Source organism: Engraulis encrasicolus, chromosome 2, assembly GCF_034702125.1.
Source record: "Engraulis encrasicolus isolate BLACKSEA-1 chromosome 2, IST_EnEncr_1.0, whole genome shotgun sequence".
NCBI classification, from domain to species: Eukaryota; Metazoa; Chordata; class Actinopteri; order Clupeiformes; family Engraulidae; genus Engraulis; species Engraulis encrasicolus.
This window is the reverse complement of record NC_085858.1, coordinates 54,502,624-54,520,123: the sequence shown is the minus strand read 5'-3', so window position 1 is coordinate 54,520,123 and position 17,500 is coordinate 54,502,624. Positions and strand designations below refer to the sequence as shown.

Sequence of the window (17,500 nt, the reverse complement as noted above, 5' to 3'; positions counted from 1 at the left end):
ACATATAGTACTTTCCTATTGTCTTTATATCATCACATGCACACCCATATACACTGGGTTTTTTGCCTATTTGTCTTGATTTTGGAGTTGATCACAATCGTTTTCTTCTACAGATGTTGCACACAGCAGAGGCCTTCCAGAAAGTTCTCCGGGAAGAAGAGAAGAGGAGAAGGAAGGAGGAGAAGAGGAAAGAGATTAGGAAAGGCCCTCGGATCTCTCGCTCCCGCACAGAACTCTAGCTTTTCACCTTTGTGTGTGTGAGTGTAATGCCATGTGTGAGAAAAAAATATAGAGAAATCGGAGAAAAGAGAGCGAAAGAGAAAGAGAGCGAAAGAGTAAAATGTTCTAGCAAAAGCAAAACGAATAGCTCCCTCCCATCCCATATGCGGTGCCAGGCCCCTGGGTGGATTGGAGAGAGCGTAGAAAAGAGAGCGCACGCGTTGAGAGTAGACAGAGAGACCGAAAAAGACAGAAACGAATCCTTTTGTTTCAGATGCAGGCAGGTGGAATGTTGCACCCCGGGGTTTTAAATCACCTCGATTCTCAAGGGTCTGTGTGTATTTGTGGGTTTTCATCGCAGACAAGCTTTTTTTGTATGATGTCCTTCTTAACCCACCTGTGTTTTAATTGCTGTTGCCTGCCAATGCCTTCTTCACACTGAAACACACTTGAGAATCGACGAGAGAGTGTCATGTTAAGTCAGTGTAATCAGCATTTGGGGATCTATACTTTGAACGATTCGGCATAGGAATTGAACTGTATGCAGAAACGTAGGAGCTTCTGAAATTGGAGTTTGGAGCTTTATAAATTGGCTTACATGGCCAGAGGGAATTTCATCAGATACAGCGATATTCGAGGAGAGGAGACACGTAATGATTACCTTCAGACAGATAGATAAATATGTGCTGACAGCTGTATGCCGTTTACAAGACACTGAAGAACATTTCATTACCTCATTTCTTTTCCATGATCAAATTGTCAAGATTTTTTTTACTGTAATGCAGGCTGTCTTTACTTGCTTTAATGTCATTTCTGAGGGGAAACATCTTGTTGAGTTTGAAATGTAAAGATGCTTCAGCTGCTCCCAGGAATATGTGCACTGTTTTATTTATTGCCTGGAGCGTGTATGTCATTGTTGATGGATGCCTTTTTTTTCTTAAACCATTGTTACTGGTAATATGATATGTGTTATCTTCCTGATGAAGCATCACAAATGAATTGTACTTGTAGAGTATGACTAGTTACAAGATGTAGAGGTACGGTTTGCTCTGAAAATTCAGGACCAGTTTGATATTTTGATATTTTTGTATGTTTTCTGCTGCCATTAGCAAAATAAAAGTAACTTTTTCAGCAAGGTTCAGAAAAAAATAAATCCAGAGACTAAATGTAATTTGGAAGCTGTGGCCAGGCCAGCCTCAAGAGTTCCTATTTTTAAACCCCCATAAATTTGAATCATTCAAATCAGGAGTTTTGTAAATGAATCTGTGAAACAGTCCAGGAATCAAGTATTCATGTTGATTACCTGCCAATAATAGGTTCAGAGTTACATGCGTAGTTACGGTTTGCAATAGCCAGATGAACAATTATTTATGTATTCGTGACTGCAAATATGTTTGGTATATTCCACAATCAGGGTCTACTTCTCTCCCTAACGTGGGCTTTTTTTGTTTTTTGACTTTTTTTTTTTTTTTCAACTTGACAGTCTCATTTAACACCAGTTGTGAATGCACTCATTTTCTATCTGGACCACATTGCCGCGGAGTTATTCTGTGAAGGTTGCACACAAGGGCAGTGTGTGTGTGTGTGTGCACACATTTCTTCATGAGCACCTGGGCTCAGTAAAGTAACTGCAGTGGGTTCCTGCTGCAACTAGGCTCCTCAGATCAAAAATAGCTTGGGTTCCGGTGAAGCGGAAAATATAGAAATGGGTCAGCAATTCCAAAAAGTGTATGACACCGATTCATTCTTGTGAAATTGTCTTAAGTCTTTTGTCACCACCTTACCTCTCATGCTTAGTCTTCACTGCCATTGTAACCCACAAGGTGGCAACCTTAAACACAGCTTCTGTGAATTCCTACAAGAAATGACAATGTGTTGCTCCACAAAAAAGCTACAAAATGATTACAATACAAAACCTGCTGGACCCCCCTATAAATTACAATATGATTTATTCAAAAATCATTACAAGACAATGAACTTGTTTACATCATTTCACACAATGAGGTTTATTGTAATGTGAACCTTTTTAGCTTTTCAATTTAGTTAATTCCTTAGCACAATATAATGGATGCTGGATTTTCATAGTTGTATTCAAAGATGGTACTTTTTCCCCTTAAATGCTGCTGTGTTTTGTTTGTTTTTGTTTGGCCAACATGCAAATGATATAATTGCTACTGTGACCCCCTTTCATCCCATTTTCAGGGCCGGGTTAGATTTTTATTGCACAAACATTGCAAATAAGTCAATAAATTGAGGCCAAAACAAAGGTTTATTCAAAGTTTTGTAAATCAGACTGTTATTTAAAGAAGAGATTAATACATGTATTCAAAACTGCTATAAAAGAATTTTCAGAATGTTATTCACTGAATAAACAGTGAGCTCTTTTTGGTCATCATGAATCGCAGTTTGTGTAAAGGTCTTTGTTGTGAATAATCTTCCATATGATTTTCCCAAATAGGTATGAACATGTGCATGAATCATGTGGGAAATAGCCTACAGCCAGAGATTTTAGGAGTATTATGCAGTCTCTGCTACAGCTAAAATCTCCAGAAAACCAAGATACAGAGAATAAGAGGCATCTATTTAGACTGGCAAGTAAGCTAGATTTCTACTGACTCTATAACCAGGAGATAACCTATATCACTGAAGTGTGATGTCAAAAAGCATGCTCATTTACACTGCTCTTTGTGGAAAGTAGGGCCAAAATATGTGAGTTTCATTGTAAAATGGTGTATCCACTATTTTTGCATTTTATTATTGGAAATGGCTGTTAGGTCTTATCATCTATGTGTGAATTCAAATGTCGTTCACATATTTTGAGAACATTCTTTTAAAATGCATTTCGCAATGCAATGGAATGCCCAATACAAAATGTCACTTTCCCAAAATGTTATGTTGGTATGTTGATGTTAACAGGAGGGGGCGCTGGAGAGTTGCTCTCTGGCGGGCATCCTCTGTTTTTCCCCCTCAAAACACTAGTGTTTACAGTGAACTTGGGACATTAGCCTCCTACGGCTAGCATTCGAACCCAAACAAGAGAATTTCGCTGTTATTCGACGCCAGCTGCCCTTCTGGACAAACATGTCCAAGGCAAAGGAAGCAGGTAAAGAAACCTTTACAGCTATTCCACGTTTTACATCTGTTTCTGGGCACGAACGCTATCTCAAAATGAAAGTAGAGCTAGCTTGTGCAGCAGTCTATTGTATCAAAGATGGCTAGTCAGCAGTTATTGTTAAGCTAAAGTCTAAACTAGACGTAATCATCTAACCTTTGTTTGTAGACCTGTCAGCATTGTATCGTTTATAAATTATCATATTGCCTTCTATGTGGGCTGTTATGCAACTAGTTACAGTTCACTTCACGAATCCTACTGAAAACACATTGAGGTATATTATGTAAACTTCTGCAAGTAGGCACACTCACATTAATAGGCTACTTAGTCTGCTCTGATGATTGATTGGATTAACATTTAGTAATAAAGATCAACTTGTCTTGAGTAATCTTTTTGCTTTAGAATCAATGGCGCTGCGCAGTACCTTAACTGTCAAAATTACATTCAGGATAATATGTAACGACCTGTAAGAGATAAAGTGAGCATTTTACTGTGTTTGTTAACTTTACACTCTGTTACACACTGTTATGCTCAACAGAAAGGAAATCTGAAGATGGAAAAGGAGATGACAAGACCAAGAGTGAGAAAGAGGACGAACTGGGACCTGACCTGCCAGAGTTGAGACTGGTCCTAATTGGAAAGACTGGCGCTGGAAAGAGTGCCTCGGGCAATACTATTCTTGGCAATAGGATCTTCACATCAGAGCTTAGCGCCAGCTCCGTTACCTTGGTCTGCGAGCAAGGATGTGTGGAGATGACGGAAGGGGCAGATAAGGGAGAAGAAGATGAAAATACACAAGCCAAAAAACAGAGGCTGGTGGTAGTCGATATGCCTGGCTTTGGTGACACGCGTCTGGACGCAGGCCAGGTCCACGCTGAAATAGCCAAGTGCGTAACACTATCGGCCCCGGGGCCCCATGCCTTCCTGTTGGTGATCCCCTTGGGCCGCTACACGGAGGACGAGGGCAAAGCGGCCAGGGAGATGGCCCAGGTGTTTGGGGAGGGCGCCCTGCGGCACCACACGCTGATCCTCTTCACTCGCGGGGACGACCTGGAAGGGAGAGCCCTGAAGGAGTACCTGGAAGGCACCGTTTCGGCCGAGCTGAGGGCCCTGTTGGAGATGTGTGGCGGCAGACACCACGTGCTCAACAACCGCGACCCAAACAACCGAGAGCAGGTCCGCGTGCTCCTTGAGAAGGTCCAGAAGATGGTGGAAGCCAACGGGGGAGGCTGCTACACCAGCGCCATGTTCCAGGAGGCCGAGGCGGCCATCCTTGAGGAGCAGGAGAGGCTGATGAGGGAGAGGGGGCAGGGAGAAGGAGAGGAGGAGGAGGAGGCCGCCGCTGAAGACACCAAGGAGCCTCCCCAGCAGGAGATGGTCGTGAAGAGGAGGCGACGGGACCTGGAGGAGGGAGAGCAGCCAGCAGCACAGTGGGGCACAGCCCCACAGTCTGGCAGATCCCAGAAGAGTGACCTGGAGGATGTGACACTAGGGGAGGAGGAGGCGCATAGATGGAGACAAGAGAGATGGGTGGAGGAGAGGAACATGGATATGTGGTCCCTGTTGCAGGACAGGACCCAGAGATGGAGGGCCAGGCGGAGAGCCAGGGGCCAGAGCCATCGCCAGTCCTTCAGGTCAGCGCTGGCGCGGGTACGACGGGAGGCCGCGCTCTCCAGGAAGGTTCTGGACAAGGTGAAGGTCCTGGTGGCGGCGGGAGCCACAGGCATGGCCGTGGGGGTAGTGTTCGGAGCCGCCGCACCCTTCGCCGTGGCCGCTGGCGCCTCCGTGATGGGCAACACGGTTGGGCTGGCAGCAGGACAGCTGGCCGGCATGTCGGCGGCCGGAGGAGCTTCAATGGGCAAGGCTGTTGGGGCGATAGTGGCTGCAGCCACGGGCAACACAGCAGTGGCTCTGGGCGCCGCCACCGGAGGCGTGTTGGGAGGCTCGGTGGGAGCCATAGCCGGGGCTGAAGCAGAGAGCCCTGGAGAGGCTGCCCTGGAGGCCCTGGGGCAGGTGAGCGTGATCGGGGCAGGTGTGATGGGGGTGGCGGCCGGGGTCGGGGGTGCCATGGGGGCAGGGGCTGCCCTGAGCGCCGGCCTTGGCGCCAGTGCAGTCGCAGGTGCCGAGATGTCCACAGGGGCGGCTGCAGCAACAGCGGCGGTGGCCAACACCTCAGCGGTGGCGGGTCCACAGGCAGTAGCCTGTGCAGGAGGTGCATCTGGGGCTCTGCAAGCTGTTGGCGCTCCGGCTGCAGTGGCAGCACCAGCTCCATCGGGGGCTGTGTGTGCGTCTGAGGTGTTTGCTAACATGGGGGCCACCGCACGCATCATGACGGCCGTGGCAGAGATCGGGAAGGCAGCAGCTGGCATCGCCCTAGCGGGAGGCCTGGTGGTGAAGGTGGTGAAGGAGAAGGTGCGCTGTGGCACGGGCACCGCAGAGGCCAACTACACCGAGAAGAAGTCCTATGAGATTTACTGGAATAAATAAATAAATACCTTTAACTGACAATGCAGTGATGAACAAAGAAGCTGACGAAAATGTTTTAGCACTTAACAAAAAAGCATGGCGTTTACACTCTTAAGCTTATAGATCTTTGAAAATAAGTTTTGTTGTTTCACTTTACTGCAGTATTTTCACCATGAAGCTAACAGTATTTCTCAGATAAAAATACTCAACATTTATTTACATTTTTTCCAGTATTAATGGAAAGGACTGGCAATAAGGTTAAGTGGATATGGATGGATGGATATGACCAGCCTCCACATTTTAAACCTGACAGATAGTAGCCTACACTTTTCTACCTTATTTGAGTGTACTACTCAAAGACTAAGGTTTCACAGATGAAAAAGTCCTGAAAAGTCAAACCACTCAATGACCTGACATGTTATTTTCATTTGCGGCCAAAACAGCTGCAATTACCTGACGTCTCTTTTCCATATGTGGTTTAAGAGACATTTTGTTCGTTTGTTTTTTCGAATTCCCTTTTCAGAATTGGAACTATTTTTGATACCACAGAAAGATTTCTGAAGGCAAATTATTCTTTTAAAAAGATCATTGAGTGAAGTGTGTAGAGTGAAGTGTACCCTATTTAATGGGTATTTTGCCACATTTTGGAAATGAATTGCTTTTTGATGCTGAGACCTATGAGACAATCATGACGGTTAAAGTGTACAACAGATGTGTGCCTTGTGACGTGTGCTGTTTATTTCCTCCTATCTCAACTAGAACTACTCAAGAATTTAATTTGCACAATAAAGTTTAACAGTATTTTCAAAACTAAACATTGCTATTTTGTACTTAGTTTTTATATGTAAAATTGCATTTTGCAAAAGTGCCTGTGCAACCTAACTGCTTGTGTGTGTGTGTGTGTTTACTGTTAAGTTATGTCAGGCGGCGTGGTATAATTATTGTTATTAGTAGTAGTAGTAATATTAGTAGGAGCAACAGTAGTAGTAGAGGGTAGGTCATTTAATTCACTCACTTATGTGTGTCTGTCATTCATGTTTCATCATCATCATCATCATCATACCCACTCTTCATCAAGGGGAACTTTTTGCAGCAATGACCTCACCTGATCCCAAGAATCATTAGAAAAAAGAAACTTAAAACATAGCTCTCTATGCACATAGTGCAAAAATAATTGCATCATAATATGCAGCAAGAGTATAATGATTCATAATTGTTATTTTATTGTTATTTACTTTGAAATATGATGAGGACAGAAACCAAGGACAGCAGTTGAGACTGAGAGGTCGCCCAGTAGCCTGCACAGTTAGACAGATGCACTGACAAGCTGGCACTTGTCTTGACTCAAATGGACCAGCAGGGGACATTATATAACCTCTGCAAAAGTAGGTGACTGACGACACTGAAGTGACATCTTTCGCGAGTTCGCAAGGGCACTCGACACGGCCCGTGTTGCTCATATAAAAGTGAAATAGGTTTTTTTTTAAGGTATTCCATGGAAAAGCCACTTAAATGAATAAACAAGTCTATGAAAATAATGGGCGTACTCTATTCAAATTAAAGAGCAGCTTCTGATCAATGACGTACTATCGGACCACGGCAAACGGGGCTATTTGATTGGTCAGCGGTGCCTGGTCTTATGACAACAACAGCCAGATTTCCTCCAATCAAATCCCGAATTCCTTGACAGACTCGTGTTTGTAAATGACGTCACCACCTCAACACAAGATGGCTACTCACAATTTGTAAATGGAACCATCAACGTAGGAATTAGCAACGGTGCGCTTGATGATCAATGTTTTCCTACTGATAGTGTCCAATAAACCCACTAGGGTGTAATATTTATTATTACCCTACCTGGGAGGATTGTAGAAATATCGTAATACCCGGTGAAAACCGGGAAGGCGTGAAAGTAAGAATGGACGGAGGAGAGTACATTTCTTCTATGGAAAACATGGATCCTACGTTAGCAGAACTTGGTGATGAATTCACACTGGGAGACATTGATGGTGAGACTTTTTAAAATATAATTTCTGATTTCAATCAAACTACACACTAATGGATAGTTGCCTAAATTGTATCTCCGGTGTTTTTGACATCGCGTGTATGCTACTGTGCTACATGTTGGGGGTCTGTCTCAGGTTTCTACGATATCAGTAGGATGCTTTGATAGCTGTCAAAACTCCGTGGCATCTATTTGCGCTTCATCAGAATAAAATGCTTGCAGTTTTTTTGTGTGTTTTTTTTACTTACCCTACATTTTGAGTTTATTCCCGCTGTACGTGTCTAAAATGGGAATTTCCTTTTACTTGTTTGATATTTCCTAAGTAGCCTACGACCTAGTTTGTTTCAGTTTGCTGTGTGGAGTGCAGCATCAAATATTTTGGTTCTGTAGGTATAAACTAATTTTGAAAGAACAAATGTGATGTTGTACATGCAGGTCTTGTCCTCAACCTCTTTCAGAAAGGATGCTTTGGCATCAAAACATCACTCTGAAGAACAGTGTATCATCCTTTGTATTAAAGAGGGAGAGGCCAGTCAATGTAGTTGTGTTCTTATGTTTCCTTGAGCGAGAAGTATTGTTTGTTTGTTTTTGCAGAAGTTACACTACAGGTTGCACACAGATAACTAGATAACTTTTATTTTCTTCTGAGCCTTCTAGATGACCCTTCTTGAGAGAAATAAATAAATGCTTAACCAATTGTTGCTCTGAGCTTGTAAATGGCCTTGTCTGCTGGACATTGTTTGTTAGTTTGGCCAGGACCTTTGGGTCGATAGTGAGTGAGTGTCGAGTCAACAGGAAAGAGTGCATCGCTGTCCTCCACTTGTCAAAACAACTCATGCTCCCGGCTGCTCGTGAAAAGATGGGGCTTTATGTGCAGAATTGTCTGCCAGGGTCACCGGATTTCAATTTGAACAGCATTGGACACTGAATGGCACATCCAGGGATTGGTGGTGATTCTCTGTCTCTGTACAATGTGGACAACCGGGGGTTGTGATGGAGACAGCCTGCCCAGCCTACTGACCGAGCGATGTTACGCAACCCCTTTGTGTCTGAAGCTTAGGTTGGTCCCATTCACAACAAATTCCAGCTCCAAACAGTGAACATATTCAGTTGGGAAGGGAAAATGGCTTGGAACAACTGGTTAACCCATAACCTATGACCAAAATGTTTTAAACAAGCCAGGCCATTCATTTCAAATGGAAAAAGCACATACACTGGCAGATTTATCGGTGCAGACTTAAGAGTAATGGATGAATGATGTTGAGTATGGCAATAATTCCCCAAGAAATGGTATTGAAATTGTACAGCACCATTTTGTTTTCACTATTTCTTATTTTGTTCTACATTCTTGGTTTGCACTAAGCTCCAAAAATGTACTTTTTTGCTCAGTAAATGGCAACGTTTCGATCCACTAGTGGGGTCCTCCTTTGTTCTCCACTCCCCCATGGCCTACAGAAGGTGCTGCAAGGCCCCTTGGTTATGTAACCCTCTTTCCCTGCACTGTGCACCGTCCCCTCAGGGGGCTTCATGCCTTTGTACTCATGCATGATGGGGCCCCTCAAGACTCTGACCCGGGGGCTGCACAGAGCATTCCCCTCACACCCCCACCCCACCCCACCCCAAAGAGGTCAGTAACTGTGGCCTCAATAAAGCACCAAGCGGGCTGTTTGCTACTGTGTCAGGGGTGTGTACACACACGTGCATGTGTGCAAGTTTGTACCTGTATGTAATTGTGAAATCCGGTGGCTGAGGCATCGTCCCACCTTGTCACCTAGCTACAGCAGACCTACTTACTGTACTTATAAAACCAGCATGTTCAAGAACATCTATCCCCTTTAGCCTAGAACTTTAGACCAAAGAGTTGACCTGCTCACAGAAGCGGGGAGAATGATGGTAATGGTCCCAGGCTATCTACAAACCCCCTCTATCCTCTTTTTTTTTGGCTCAAGGTTCAGTGCTTAAGTTCAAGGCTGTGCCCTTTGTGTGTGACTGCGTGCGTGTGCATGTGTGTGTGCGTGTCTGTGCGTTTGTGTGTTTCATGACAGCCAGAGGGAGAGTGCGAGAGGGCCAGTGTTGACACAGGGTTGTGATGCCCTCCTACCCAGATGGGCTCTAGCTCAGGATGCTTCTGTTCTGTGTATTGTGCTGCTCAGTGGGGAAGCTTGTTTTCACAGCTTTGACACAGTACACAGTACAAGATGGGGAGGGAAAATCCTCTTACTCCTCCTCAGATGGGGTACTATCGTAGTCATAGATGGCCACAAAAACATCTCATTTAGTGTATTATTACATTTGTGTATTACATTTAAGCTTAACAATGTGACTTTAATGCAGAACAACATTTAAGCTTAAGCTTAAGCTTACAATTGAAGAGAAACACAATCCGTGGAAGAAAAAGAGGAAAGGACCAAGAAGCAAACTTGAACTTCAAACGGGAAATTACAGAATAATGTTTATAATTTGTTAATGGGTTTATAATTTGTGGGTGTAGTGTGTGTAAATTCTGTTTAACCAGGAAGCACGCTGCTGGAGGTTGTTCCTCAGGAAGCAAGTGGCATCCTCTTAAAAGCTTCAAAGTTTCACACTTAAAGCATTCTCAGTGTTTGAGTAACAAATTATTTCTTCTAAGTCATGACAATTTTAGCAGTTGGGTTCAATTCAAAGTTGATTGCTTTAGAATGGGTATTTTAGCAATGTGTTTGCATTTTGACAGAGACATAAGCTTAGTTTTCATCGTTACTCTTATCAGACGTAGGGCAGAATAGTGAATTTCCATGTCCAGCTAGCTTGTGGTTTTCTTTTCTTTTTTTTTCTTGAAAAAATGCCTCATTCACTTGTGAAACATCTCTTTACTACAGCGTCATAACGCCCCTAAGGTGTGGCAGATTTTTTTTTGGAACCACTGTAGACAAATGACTCAGGTTACGCATGAGAAAATCCATCCTGTGTTGGTCTGCTCTATGTTGTAAATGGACAGTATGCAAGTTCACATACTTTGTATTGTTCCTCCCTCTATTAACAGAGATGAAAGTGATCTCTTTTAAAATGCCTCCACCCCCCGAAACAAAAGTGCAGTGGGTCACCTTACACACAGTGTCAAAGACGGTTATATTATGTTACCTCACAATTGTTTGTGGACATTTTTATATTGTCTTATTTCACCTCTACCTTATTAAAGTTCTTGTGGGTCTCTCTCTCTCTCTCTCTCTCTCTCTCTCTCTCTCTCTCTCTCTCTCTCTCTCTCTCTCTCGACCTACTGGTCTCCTAACTTCGCCTTACTGACTCAACCCTCTCCTACCAACCACCTGCTGAACATCACATTTATCAGACCATATTTACCTAATGCCATCTTTAATCTTCCTCTCCATCATCCCTCTGTGTGTAACCTTGAAGGCTTCACCACTCGGCAGTGCCCAGGGCCACAGTTGTAAAATATCTTTATCAGTGAGCCTGTCTCATGTCATGTATGTAATATCGCACCTCACGCTGGCTCAGGACGCCGCATGTCCCTGAACCCGCTGGCCTCGCTGCTCCTCTCCAAGGACACCCTGTTTGCAGAAGAGGAAGTGTGCGTGTGCTAATTGCATCTCGTTATCAGGCCCATGCAAGGCCCGCTTTCACAGTCCTCAGCTGAGCTGAGCGGAGCGCTAGTCGTAGAGTAGAGTAGAGTAGTAGAGTAGAGTAACTTTATTGATCCCCAGGGGGAAATTCAGGAGGAGGTAGTCACAGTTTGGCTGATGGCAGTTTCTTTGCAAATTGTGGGCTTACGAAGATGCCATGTTGCTCCCAGGCCATGGAACAAAAAAATTAAGGAAAAAAATGGCCCTTCATTTGAATGCAATTTCTCAGTGAATTATTTCCATTCCATCCCATCCCATCCCACTAACATCAGTCATCAATTGTTTTGAGTCTGCACCAATACATCTGTCAGTATGTTTTCCATTTGATCTAAACGGCATGGCTTGTTCAAAATAGGGATGCAAATTATCGATTAATTAATTAATCATTAGTTGATAGCCTTATCGATCGACTTACGATTAATTGATAAGCGGCGTTTTCCCCCCGAAATCTCAATGTTTCTCTGGAAAAAAAATACTAAATCATTTTTTTTTAATTCAAAATTGAGATAAAATTCAACATTTAAATTAATTCTATTTCAATTCTTTAATCCAAAGGTGATGTAAATATTCCCACTAGTCACACCCCTCTTCACACACACTCTTCACATGTCCATTTCACCTGGGTCTCTTGTCAGTTGAATTGTCGATTAATTGCGATTAATGTTTTTTAATCGATTAATGCATTGATCTATCAAAAGTCGATTAATCGGTTAATCGCTTGCATCCCTAGTTCAAAACATTTTGGTAGTAGGTGATGGGTTCACCAGTTGTTCTAAGTCATTTTGTTGAAGTGTGTATGTGGGTCAAAGACGAAACAGGGTTTTCAGGACTCCAAAAAATAAAATTGTTCCCTGACACCGTTCTTCAACTTTTTTGGGTACATTGGAGTGTAGAGTGATTAAGTTTATTATTTTCTGTTCAGAAAATAGTAAGGAACATGCATTTTACCCCATTTTCACCCATAAAATGTCATTCAGTGTAATACGGTGTTAAACTGTTGATAATGCAAAAAACATATAGATGACGTTAAAAAACTGAAATAAGCTACATACCATAGTAAAGGCCTATATTTAAGGTCTTCATCAAACCTAAAATTTCTAGTAAAAGGCATTTGCAAATAGTTTTTGCAGTGTTTGTTGTCTTTCACCGAGTGCATTTCACCCATTTGGCTTTAAGAAGTTTTTCCACTGAAGAGAAAATCAGTTTAAAATGCACAATTATTCATTTGTTGTATGCCCCCGCATTTGTTGTGCTAAACAAATAAGTTTCGTAAGAATTTGACTTTATTTTCACATAAAAATGTGCATTTCACTGAATGACCACAACTATTACACTGAATGATGCCTTGGCAAAAAAGCCTATATAAACAGCTACTTTTCATTGCTAGCATATTGTTACCATCATACTACAGTACTCAACGTCCTGAACGAGTGACAACAGAAATAGATGTTGTCAAATAATTGGTATTTTACTCAATATTGGGGCATTAAAATGTGTTTTGAAGAACTTCCAAGATCACAAGCTTAGAGGTAGGCACTACTTAGGCCAGGCCTTAAACAATAAAAAAGATTTTTTTTGTCTGTTAACCTGCATATTTCGGGGATTGTGACTTAGGGTGTTCTGATAATTCATGTACAACTTCCAAAATCCCAGAATCTACTCAGTAATATGGATGCTACATGGCAATAACAAGGTTATAATGGAAATAACAATAAAAGTCATAATTTCAAGTAGTATCATCATATTATTGTATCTTAGAGTAATATTGCAACTTATATTGCCGTTTTGATTCTTAATATACAACCATGAACTGATTACACTGAATGAAATGGCCCTTACACTGCATGTCACTGAATGACATCTCTTACACTGAAGGACGACCAAATACTTTTCACCTTATTTTTACCTTTTTACAAGCACACAGTTAGTCACCTACATGAGACGATGACTTTGACCCACAATGTTTACTATGTCTATTTAGAAAATATGCTTGTTTGGATGAATATCTGAGTATAAAAGTGTTTTTTGACATTTCACTGAATGACATCTGTTTTTGTGGACGGTGTTACCACAAGATAAAAATACAGAATTTTTGACTATTGAAGAACAAGATTCTCCCTTTGCTAATCACTTAAGGGTCCCTAGGGTTCCTTTTGATGATGTCACATATTGTGTGTGACTATCACTTTTTATTATGATTTAAAAGCACCATGTTGATCTTATTACACTGAATGATATCTAAGGAATTGAAAATCCGGACAAAAGTCCCCAGATGATTTGAATATCAAAACAAAATGGTAATGAAACGTGCTTTTGATACAATAACAAGAACACTTCTAGAATTATGCCCAGAGAGTGAAAAAAGAATTTGTTCGTCATTTTGCATAAATATTCAAGGATGTTTTGATGATTTTTAAGTTCGGACCATTACACTGAATGACGTTTTTGCACTTCATGAGATTATTTAACACATACATTCACACTTATTTTTCTTTAAATGTTACTGAAATGAGACACCAGACTATGCTGTTTATCAGCATAACATTCAAAATTCATTAATTTACTTTTTTGATAGTTAAATGAGTGCGGAACAAAAAAAATGCACGTCTCGTCTTTGACCCATGTGCTAACTGCATCTAGTCATCAAGCCCATGCAAGGCCTGGTTTCACAGAGCAGAGCAGAGCTGAGTTCAGTGGGGTTGTCGTCAGAGTTTGGCTGAAGGCAGTTTCTCTGTGAGCTGTGAGATGAGGATGAGAATCGGGGTGTGTCTGCATTTTTGGTGTTCGTCGGTTATGCGGCTGTGCTGTCATGTCACACCATCCCTAGCCTGTGCTGTACACGTGAGCGAGAGAGAGAGAGAGAGAGAGAGAGAGAGAGAGAGAGAGAGAGAGAGAGAGAGAGAGAGAGAGAGAGAGAGAGAGAGAGAGAGAGAGAGAGAGAGAGAGAGAGAGAGAGAGAGAGAGACCAGGGGAGCTTCTGAGAGTTTCCTTAACCGCCACACACTCCTTTATTTGAACGAGAAGTGTCGGCTTAATCTTTAAACATGTCCGAGACAGCTTCTGCTGGCTGCTTGTGTACATTTCCTGCCCGTTTTTCTTTTTCTTTTTTTTACATAAAGTTGTTAAATGCTCTTCTTTATTGAAGCCCATGGGTGTGTTTTTGTTCGCATCTGGTTTCCAGTCGAGCGCTACCTGGCCATGATGAATGCGGCCCATTAAAACAGGAGAGGAGTTGCCCGCTGGTGGTTTTATGGCTGTGGCAATGGGCACAAGAGTGTGTATATTCAAACACGCTGCCACGGACACATTAACAGATGGGCACTATGTGGCCGTATAACACCATGGCCGCCCTAGACATTCCTCACGCTGGCTACATGGAGTTGTCAAATATTCCTTGTGGTTGGCCCTGCCGTGGCTCGGGCGGTGGGGTACAGCACTGCTATGCCGGCGGCGACCCGGGTTCGATTCCGGCCTGGGTCTTTTGCCGACCCTTCCCCGTCTCTCTCTCCCCATTCGCTTCCTGTCTATCACTTCACTGTCCTTTCACAAATAAAGGCAAAGATTGGGAAACATTCCATGTGGTCGTCTTAAATGTATTTAAACCAGCAACAAAAGCAAGATAGTCATCTACATAAACACAATTTACATGGGTCATTTCACTGGCCCAAAATTCAATTTAGGAGAACATCAAAACTTATTTAATGGGTGTATTTGAATGCATTCGTCGTCATAGTTATTTAAAGAATTGCACCAATGGCACTAGCTAGGTGAAGAACACTAAGTTAAATGCACAAACAGGTTCTGTAGGTAAGTAGGGGAAAGGGGAAAGGGGAGGAATTTCAAAGTCTCTGCTGTCAATGCTTTCTCAGTTTCTGTGTACCAGGACTTATGGTAGAACAATATCTAGATCTAGATCAAGGTCAAGGTCACTTCCTCAAGAACACATCATCCTCACTTTGGGCTCTGGCTATCTTGTTTTTTATTTGTCTTTGTTTTGTTTTTTTGTTTCATCATTGTGTATAGTCATTGTATAGTATTATTGTCATTGTCATTAGCCTTATTGACATGAGACATTTAATTCTGAATTATCTCAATTTAGTTCCAAATAAAACTCAATTCCACTTTGAAAACATTATGTAAACACTTCACGATTCAGAATTAAATGAAAGTGCGCTGTGAACTCCACAGAACTTTATTTTGCAATTAAAAACACAATGAAAACGTGGCCACAATAATTCATTATCTTGTTTTGTCCCGGCAGAGATGCTCCAGTTTGTCAGCAACCAGGTGGGGGACTTCCCTGACCTCTTTGAGGACCAGATGGGCACCGCCACCCCTCGCCCAGCCCCAGCTACTGCCACCGTTCCCACCGCCGCCGTGGCCCCCCAGACCCCCCAGACGGCCGCCTTCCAGGCCAGTCCAGCAGTCGTCGGCCCCACCACCACCACCACCACCACCACCACACTGGCAGCCGCCCCAGCCCCCGTGGCCCACGTTCTCCCCCTCACGCCTCCCCAAACACCAGTCCAGACGGTGACCGCCGTGCAGACGCAGATGCGCACGCCGCCCTTGCTGCAGCCGCGGCCCACACACCAGCAGCAGCACGTGCAGTCCATTCAAGCGCAACAGGCCACCATGCAGCAGGCCATGCAGGTGCAGACGCAGGCACTCACCATGCACACGCAGAGCTTCCCCGTGCAGACTCAGAGCTTCCCCATGCAGACGCAGCCGCTGGCCGTGCACAGCCAGGCGCTGCCCGTCAACACGCACACGCAGACGGTCATGATCACCTCGGCCCCCAACCAGTCGCGCTTCATCCAGAACCACCCCGTGATCTGCCACCAGAGCCCTACGCAGGGATTTCAGGGTGAGAATTGTGTTCATGTTAGAGTCAATGACGTTTTTTTTTCAGGTGGTACAATCACAGCTAATGCCCATTAATTCATTGGTGATTGGTAATTATGATACGATGATCAAAATGAATCCTAGGTAATCCACTAAAAACAAACAAAAACATTTTATAATCCATACAATAGTGGCATTAGCTGTTGTTGCACCACCCTGACGTGCGCCATTACTAAAACCTCATTGACCCATTTGTCATGCTGCTGACTTTGAGTTTGTGTCCAAAAGGATATATATCTATTTTCAAAAATATTGAAAACATTTGTTGTTATTGTGTTTTTCAGTCAAGACTGGTAAAACTTCTTTTTTGTTGTAGCACTTCGGGAAAAGAAGTATCCAAACATTAACCAAATTCTAACTGCCACAGTGATGCCTTAAAAAGATTTTTTTTAAAATTGTTCTTTATTGCATTTTGGAAACAAACTTTTCACATTTCTTACAGTATTTCCCCCTGTATGCATTCAATCAAGTAATTCTTACTACTAGAACACAGTGCTCTCTCCCATGGTGCATGTCCAGTGGATTTGAAAGGAAAGATGGATCACAACTTCTTTCTCTCTTCAACTTATTCATTTTACATTTATTTTCTGTTCTTAGCAGCTGAATAACTGAAACAGAAAGGCCGCTAGCAACTTTAAAATAAATACAAAAAGAAGATCTTAGTCAAAGACTGCGATGCATCTTTCCTGTGCAATTATTGAGACACACAACCTACCTCGTAAAATCTTCACGTTATTACCCGTAGCAGAATCACAACCAAAGTATTCATCTGAATTTATACACCCGGCCCATACCCAGTTAATGCTGCTGACCTTGGTCAAAAAAAATCAGACACAAAATCTGCCACATACAGTCTTCATGTGATTAGTAGAATCAAGACCGGTTTTAATTCCATGCTTAATTTAGTTGGTGTGTGAGCCCATGCCATGCTTCTGGGGCAGAGCTGGGCAAACTGAGGGTGTAAATAATAATCCATATGTATTGATGCATCGCTCCTACGGCCAGTGGTGTAGTCTACTTTTTTATGGTGGGTATACTGTATATTTGAGCATTTTTTTGAAGTGGGTATACTGTATATATTTGTGCTATTCAAAATAATGGATCAATCAATTGTAAGTGGGTATACTGAAATGCCTGAAATTTAGAAGTGGGTATACTCCGTATACTCGCGTC

At 42.8% G+C, this 17,500-nt stretch overlaps 3 protein-coding genes across 3 annotated transcripts in view; all 3 read left to right on the top strand.

The window, feature by feature from the left end:
- The window catches only part of LOC134463636 (coiled-coil domain-containing protein 134-like), a 7,985-nt gene extending 6,631 nt beyond the window's left edge, over positions 1-1,354 (top strand). Inside the window, exon 7 of the mRNA XM_063216827.1 lies at positions 114-1,354. Coding sequence (XP_063072897.1) covers positions 114-239 — 126 coding nt within the window. The 3' untranslated portion in view covers positions 240-1,354. The remainder of the gene's footprint in view (positions 1-113) is intronic.
- A 1,811-nt stretch (positions 1,355-3,165) lies between these two features.
- On the top strand, positions 3,166-6,467 carry LOC134463627 (uncharacterized). The gene is made up of 2 exons (XM_063216816.1): positions 3,166-3,322; positions 3,870-6,467. The coding sequence occupies exons 1-2, from the start codon at positions 3,301-3,303 to the stop codon at positions 5,816-5,818; spliced, it is 1,971 nt and encodes a 656-aa protein (XP_063072886.1). The 5' UTR covers positions 3,166-3,300; the 3' UTR covers positions 5,819-6,467.
- A 1,052-nt stretch (positions 6,468-7,519) lies between these two features.
- Positions 7,520-17,500, top strand: part of srebf2 (sterol regulatory element binding transcription factor 2) — a 32,220-nt gene continuing 22,239 nt past the window's right edge. The window contains exons 1-2 of the mRNA XM_063218687.1: positions 7,520-7,806; positions 15,684-16,334. Of these exons, the coding sequence (XP_063074757.1) occupies positions 7,716-7,806; positions 15,684-16,334 (742 nt within the window). The 5' untranslated portion in view covers positions 7,520-7,715. The remainder of the gene's footprint in view (positions 7,807-15,683; positions 16,335-17,500) is intronic.